We start from the raw sequence: 8,019 nt of genomic DNA, 5'->3' as shown, positions 1-8,019 counted from the left end.
AATTCCTATCACAGACACAAGCCCCTGGTCTCCGTCATCACTTCCTACATAATTTTTATGCTTTAGTCCAACTACTTGGGAGAGAGGTTCTTAGCTTGGGGCCTAGGAGTCCATAGGTCTGTGATCTTGGATGGGATAGCTACATTTTTATACTCATTAATCTTTACAAATATCTAGTTTTTCTTTCCATTTTGAATGTAGGCGACAAGCCACAGCAGAATTAGCAGTACCTTCTGACTTTGTCACCAACAGAAATCACAGATGTTCCCCTATCACATTACAGTTGTTGCAAAATATCTTGAAATATTTTGAAATATCTTGAAAATATACTGACATATTTTGTGTTCATCACTACTTTGAAACTGTGTGGTTATTAGGTAGTGAGATCTTTAATTTGTGAATGAATACATATTCATATTTCATAACTATTTCAGTATAAATGGTTTCTTTGGTAATTCTGGTATGTGATGTTATGCACTTACAATTGTTATTTTGAGAGGGGCTTCCCAGGCCTTACCAGCCTGCCCAAAGGGTCCATGGCGCAAAAAGGGTTTATAATGCCTGACTTGAGTTTTCCTAAATTCAGGGATGCTTCCTCTGCCCTCCACAGGGTCCTTCACTGTTTGCTGACTTCCTCCTCATCCTTCAGAGTATACTTCAAGGGTTTCCACTTCAGTAAATTATCCCAAAGGAGCTCAGTCCAGAATGGAATTTGATTAAGTAGAGTTTCAGTGACCCCTCTTTCTTGACCCCTGTTCTACCCGAACCCCAGGCAGACAATGCAGGAGTTACTGCAACCTTATTTCTTTGGCAGTGCAAGGGGCTTGCTTTGCTGGTGGTCCTTCATGGAGTCAGAACTGGAGAAGGGTCTTATTGAGGTTCCATGTATGAGAGCCCTGACTGTGTGGGGGCCCAAGGGCCTGTGGACAGCACAAAGCTAGGGAGGGGACCTAGCTCTCCTCTTCTGAGAGGAATCTGGTGCTTCCCTGGAACCTGGGACTGAGCTAAGGAGACATCAGCACAGAGCACAGGGGAGATAGGCCAGGGCGAGAAAGCATGGGGTTACATGGGGAGCATCTTTTGTTCCCCTAGACCATGAATTTCATGAAGTCTTGTCTGTTTTGGGACACTGCTCAGAACCCAGGGTCTGCTATCATGTATGGCAAATGCTGGGTACTCAGGAAAAGCCTGATGAATGAATGAATGCATGAATGAATGAATGAATGAATGAATGAATAAATTGATATAAGATTATACTTGTGGAGGATGAAGGCTTGAGCGGCTTTGTAGGGGCAGGAAGTCCTGTGCAATGTGACTTAATTTACATTCATTCACATGACAAATATTACTGAATGATTACTACGTGCCTGGAATGGTGGCTGTGCTGTGGACACAGCAGTAAACTCGACAAAAACCCTGGTCCTCCTGGAGCTTGTAGTGTCTTGAGGAGAATGTGCAGGTGGTAACCCTGTGCTTTTACTTGACCTCTTGACTTGGTTAGATATTCCCTCTGTGTTCCCACAGCCCCTAGCTTTCTTCCACTATGGTGCTGATCACACTAAGATATGACTATATTCCTCTAGACTGTGAAATCCTTGGGGACAAAGCCATATTCAATTTAGCCTAGGCCCAGCACTAGCAAAGGGGTCAGTACCTGAAAGTAGGAGTCAGTAGCTTATACTGAATGAATAATAAATATGTATTTATGTCCATCTTCTTCTATGAGAGTACATAGAACCCACCCAGAGGAATCTCAGCTCTTCCGGGAATAAAAGTGCTTCTTTCTCTTTTTCTGGAAGGCTTTCCTACCTTCTAGTTGAAATGAAAATTGGTGGCTCCTTCCTATCCCTTCCTTCACCAGCCAAACATCACCCAAATAAAAAGAAAAGATCTTTATTGCTTTCTGGACAAGGCATAGTCATGAATCTCCTGGGTCAGGTACTGTACTTTTCATGAATTAACTCATTTCACTCTATGAAGCGGATAATATTAGTCACATCTTAAGACGGAGGACATGCAAGTTCAATAAAGACAAACGATTTTTTCAGTGTCGTAGCCTCTAGGTGACTGAGCTGGGATATGAACCCGGATCTGGTCTCCTAAATCTGTACACTTTGTAAGATACCAGAGTTCCTCCTACTCATTTGAAGTATGGGCCATCCCAGGAGACAGGTTGAGAACTATGAGTTAAAAAGAGAAAAGGCATAGATTCGAAGACAATGGATGTTAACACAAATTTTCCATTGCTGCTTCTAGAAATGACAAATTATATGAGACTGATAAACATTTCCCAAAATATACTCTTCTGAGTGTTTTTGGGGGGTCTTAAGGTATTTGCTAATTACTTGATTACTTGGGTTTTCAGCTTAATTGGTTTACTGGTCTCCTAGGACTGCCTTAAATTCCTACAAATTGGTGGCTTGAAACGACAGAAATGTATCTTCTCACAGTTGAAAGTCCAGGTGTCTGAAATCAAGGTGCTAGCAGGCTTGGTTCTTCCTAGGGCCTAAGGGAGAATCTATGCCTGCCTCCCAGCTTCTAGTGGCTTCCAATAGTCCTTGGTGTTCCTTAGCTCGGGGCTGCGTGACTTGTCTCTGCCTCTATCTTCACATGGCCTTCCCATTTATTGTCTCTGTGTCTCAAATCTCTTCTCTTTTCTCTAATAAAGACAGCTCCACTCACTGGATTTAGGAGCCACCTAAATCCAGGATGGGTCTCATCCTAAGATTTTTAACAGCCAAGATTCTACTTTCTAATATGATCACATTCACATGTACGAGGGTTAAAACTGGCACTTTTTAGGAGACACGATTTAACCCACTATAATGGAATGCTTTTTTTTTCTTCAAGTTTGTGAACCTGAGCAGCTTTATGTAAAGGATCTTCCTAAACATAAACTTCCCTGCAAATTCTCTCCTGACCTTTATCAGTAACAGTCCTTACTTCTGTCAGGTTTTCAGAGCATGCAAAACATCTGGCACTTTGATTAATTCTTTTATCTGCCCTGGGGTTCTGTAAGGTCAGCCATTTTATGGATAAGGATCAGGTGTAGGAGGGGAAGTGACCTGACACCCATTCCTGGTTGAATTAGGATCTGAACCCAGAATGTCAAGGTTCTTTCCTTCAATTGCTTGCTGCTGCACGGAAGCTTCCATAGCTGTTATCAGTTTGTGCAGATTCACTTATGACTTACCTTTGCCCTTAATTTTATTTAATGTGCCCAGCATTGGGATCTGTGCTGACAGCTCAGGGCCTAGAGCCTGGAGCCTGCTTTGGATTCTGTGTCCCCCCCCTCCCCATCCCCCGCCTCTCCCCAGCTCAGGCTCTGTCTCTCTTTCTCAAAAATAAATAAACATTAAAAAATTAAAAAAATTTAATTCTAGCATAATTAGCATACAGTGTTAATTTAGCTTCAGATATACAATACACTGATCCAACAATTCTATACATTACTCAGTGCTCATTATGGTAAGAGTACTCTTAATTCCTTACCTGTTTCACTCATTCCTCCACCCCCTCCTCTGATAACCATCAATTTTTTCTCTATAGTTAAGAGTCTGGCTTTCTTTTTTTTGCTTGTCTCTTTTTTTATTTATTTTGTTTCTTAAATTCCACATATGAGTAAAATCATATGGTATTTGTCTTTCTCTGATGGACTTATTTCACTTAGCATAATACTCTCCAAATCCATGTTGCTGTAAATAGCAAGATTTCATTCTTTTTTATGGCTGGATAATATTCCATTATATATCTATATCTATATATGCAACATCTTCTTTATTTATCTACTGATGGAAACTAGGGCTCCTTCCGTATTTGGTTATTACAAATAATGCTGCAATAAACAAAGGGTGCATATATCTTTTTGAATTAGTGTTTTTGTTTTCTTTGGATAAATACCCAGCAGTGGAATTAATTACTGGATCATACGGTAATTCTATTTTTAATTTACAAAAAGCTGTTTGAGAATGCTTTGTTTATATTCATGCATTTCTCTTGTTTATCTTAGCTAAACTCTAAAATTATAATTTAATTTTCCATTAAGATGAGTACAGACGTTTAAAAATTAAGTTACATAATTTTGGAACTTGTAAACATTCAAATTGCACTTAGTGGTAAACCAGGGCCTGGTTTCCGATCCTAATTTGTCCATTTCTTCCTCTCTCTGGTTCTCAATTTTCTCTACTATAAAATGGGCATGTGAAGAAAGTTTAGGCTGAAGGATTAAATGAGGTAATGCATCTTGAATGCCAGCACAGCACCTGGCTCATTGAAAATTGGTTCCCCTAACATGGGAATTCCTGCAATTTTAATGCAATTCTGTTTTTCTTTTTTTATGGCAAGCAATTCTTAAAGTTATAGTCTAGCCCACACATGTGTGCCAATGCTCTTAAAGAGATGCTTTGAAAGAGGAGCTCAAACAAACTCATTAACATAGTGGAGACAAAACCATCTCACAGTCCCAGTTAATCGGATAATAACAGGCGAGGATAGTGTTTTGACACTGTCATTTTGTCCTTGAGTTTGTTTTGGTTGGGTTGCAGAAAAAAAAATTAGATGTGGTAGAAATAATCAACACAAAATGAAACGGACAATGGCTCAATTGCTTCCAGGAAAAGGTGGAATTGGTGGAGATAATGACTAGAAACTTCATATTGCTGAAGCAATAATCAGTAAAAATTGGTAAACATAAAAGATAACTGATGAATCTAATCTTTCTTATAAAATTGATAGAGAAAAGAATATATCTTGATGAAAATTTAATATAGAAAAAATCTAGAAAAGTGAGAATTTGTTTAACTGTGCTATACAGAAAATTTATCAAGGAATTAAATTGGCTTCATGGAGTTGATTCCTTACTTTAATAAATCCATGAGTAATGATCTAATTGAGTAATAAGTTTATATTTGGCATGGATTTGCAGAGAAAATTCTCAAATTAGATGAAGGGTTTGCACTGTGTCACTTTACAGTCTCTAAAGCACTGATCGCTTTATTGGATTCTCCTAATAATTTTTTGAGGTGACTGGGCAGGAATCATTCCTTCCATTTTACAGATGTAAACACTGAGATTCAGAACAGTTAAGAGACTAAAGGGCACCCAGCATATTCATGGCAAGGTCTAATTTAGGATAGTCTCATAAACTTTCTCATCCCCGTGCCCCTAAATCTGATAATGCTTTGCTTGCTGGCCAGACCAGACCCCTTCTAATTCTCATCTTCAGCCCCACCCCCGCCACTTCTTCCAGCAGGAGAAGTGGGAAAAAGGAGGAGGACGGGAGTAAAGAGGGTTTTGCAGAGGGCCTGGTCAATGCAGCACTTAGGGAGGGGAGGGGACTTGCCTGTCACATAGCCAACATGTCACAGGCACTTTTCTTACTCTTTTTAGAAAAGGGAGGGGCACCTGGGTGGCTCAGTCATTTAAGTGTACAACTTTGGCTCAGGTCATGATCTTGAGATTCATAGGTTTGAGCTGACAGCCTGCTTTGGATTGTATCTCCCTTTCTCTCGGTCCTTAACCTGCTCGTGCTCCATCTCTGTCTCTCTCTCTCAAAAATAAATGGACATTAAAAATTTTTTTAAAAATTAAAAGAAAAGGGAGCAGAGGGACTATGATTTTTGGAGGAATGTGTGTGTGTGAGAGAGAGAGAGAGAGAGAGAGAGAGAGAGAGAGAGAGAGAGAGAGAGAGAGAGACTGGGATTTTAAGGCTGGGCAAATAGGATGAAAATGTGATAGGCAGTCTGAAAATGACAGTGCCTGGGGCCACTGGCTGGCTCACTCAGTGGAATGTGTAACTTTTGATCTCACGGTTGAGAGTTTGAGTCTTACACTGGGTGTAGAGATTATTTAAAAAAAATCTTTAAAAAAATGAAAATGGCAGTGCCCCATATATTTGGGGAAAGTGAATCCTAAGAAACAGGAGTGTAACTAGAGGTAGGCGGGGTGAAGCTGAAGAGGTTGGCTGCAGCAGGTCTGTAGACCACATTAACTTCTGATATAAGGAACCTGGCCTTTCTCAGGTAGGCTTGAGGCTCTCCAGGGGGCTGGCTAGTGGAGCTTGAATGTTCTAGTGTTCAGAACATCAAGGAATAACAGTGTCTAAAATATAAAATGCTGTTACTGAATACAGGCTTTATGCTAAATCAGAGATCATCTGGTGCCATATTTCATATGCTAGGAGAGTTCGACATAGAAGAAGAAAAATTATTTTTTTAAGTATAAAACGTAGTCAGTAGACAATGTTTTGTTTAAGTAGAGCTTTGCAGGCCCCTTACAGTAACTCTGTTCCTCCCTCCTCACTCTGCATCTCCATAGAGATCTCTGGCCCAGAGATTAAAAACCAGTGCTATAGGAATTGAGATATAAGGAAAATTAATGTGCCTAAAATACATTCTAGGGAAGGCAGGATTTTGGCTTGAGTTTCAAGAACGAAAAGAAAAGGAGGAAATGGCTTTGGTAAGACCAGAAGGAGTAAAAATCTGAGAATAGACAATGAAAATAGAAAACATTCTACTAATTTAATGGTCTTTTATTAATTGTAAATAACCACCATTATTTGTTTTAATAGTGGAACTGTTGAGCTCACAGAAAAACCAGGCAGGCCTCATCCCGGAGCACCACTGAGGGCAACAGGAAGCCATGGTAAGCTTTTAGGCAGCAAAGATGGTTGTTGGATTTTGGAAAATTTTTGAAAATAGTCTTATAACTTAAAAAATTATGTGCTCTTTTTAAAAAGTTCAGGCAATAAGAAAATAAGAATTACTTGAAATCAGGTGACACCCTTTCCTCCAAGATAATAACTGATATTTGGGGAACCTCTTTGCTTAAGTCTATGCTTTTATAGATGATTGTCTCAGACTTCACATAAATTGGACCATTTTAAACAAGCTGTTCTGTAATCAATTTGTTTCCCTCCAGAATAAATTGTGAATAGCTTTTCATGTCAATAAATAGATCTACATCATTTCAAATAGCTGCTTACTATATTGTTTGTATATACAGATGGACATTTATGATACCCGATAATCAACAACCTCATATAACCACCTTGTGCATTCATCTATTTCAAAATGTTTCATTCTCTTTTTAAGGTAAAAATTTTAAAGTAATGGAGCACGTCCAAAAAGCAACCTCTTTTCATATTTGCATTTAAGTTGCCAAATCGTCCTCTGATTTGCAGGGAGACCAGGAGGGAGCTGCTGAATTAGCCCTGGTGTTGACAGTGGCAACGGGGATGAAGATGAGAGTAGACTCACAGGTGATCTAGCCCATCTAGGCCTATCCTCAACGGGTTGGCATATTCCTTCCTTTTTTCCTCTCTTTCACTTCTTTTTCTTAACATGGAGGAAGAACTGAGAACTGCATCTCCCAGCATTTCGCAGGCACCACCCACTCGGAACTCTAGTACTGTGTCTGAGAAGGGTCCGGAAGGAGGGCGGGAGACTGGGGGCATGCTGGGAAGTGTAGTCCGGTGGTGGCGGTGGCGGCGGTGTATGTGTGTAAAGAGGTTGGAGACCTTGCAAACATCGCTGCTTGGAGAAGAGGGCTCGGGGCGTCCTGATTCTCCTCACAAGTGATTTCTGAGTTTGCAAAAGCCGCTAGAGGATGGTTGATTTTACTCCATTGTCCGTGACCAAAGAAGGTGCGGCTCCTCCGCATAGGGCGCGCGGCTGGGGGTGTAGGCCGCGCAGGCCAGGCGCGGGCCGGAGCAGGGCATGTCGGGAGTTGTGGTCCCGGCGCGCTGAGGCTGTGGGACGTGTCGCGGCGCCGCGCAGGCTCCTCCTTCCCCACCCTTCTTAGCGGTCCCCCGCCCCCTCTCTCCGCCTCCTCCTCCCTAGCCCGCAGCCGAGTGTCCCCTCCCCCCACCCGTCGGGCTCTTCGTCGGCTACTGCAGAGGATTCAGAGCCGAGTCTGAGGAGGAGGCTCTCGGTCCCTGCGCGCCATCCGCCACCTTACTGGACACAGGCTAGGGAGTGAGTGCGTCGCCGCTGTAGCTTCCAGAGAAGACAAGGGCATCGC

At 41.5% G+C, this 8,019-nt stretch overlaps 1 protein-coding gene across 2 annotated transcripts in view; it reads left to right on the top strand.

Annotated features, from left to right (window-relative positions):
* Positions 1-8,019, top strand: part of FAM168A (family with sequence similarity 168 member A) — a 235,030-nt gene that overhangs the window by 29,045 nt on the left and 197,966 nt on the right. For both annotated transcript variants that reach the window (XM_029956481.1, XM_029956480.1), the window contains exons 4-5: positions 6,569-6,642; positions 7,181-7,258. In XM_029956481.1, coding sequence (XP_029812341.1) covers positions 6,640-6,642; positions 7,181-7,258 — 81 coding nt within the window. In that variant the 5' untranslated portion in view covers positions 6,569-6,639. The remainder of the gene's footprint in view (positions 1-6,568; positions 6,643-7,180; positions 7,259-8,019) is intronic.

The sequence above is a fragment of the Suricata suricatta genome, chromosome 11 (assembly GCF_006229205.1).
Source record: "Suricata suricatta isolate VVHF042 chromosome 11, meerkat_22Aug2017_6uvM2_HiC, whole genome shotgun sequence".
Lineage (NCBI taxonomy): Eukaryota > Metazoa > Chordata > Mammalia > Carnivora > Herpestidae > Suricata > Suricata suricatta.
This window is presented reverse-complemented; position numbering and strand designations above follow the sequence as displayed.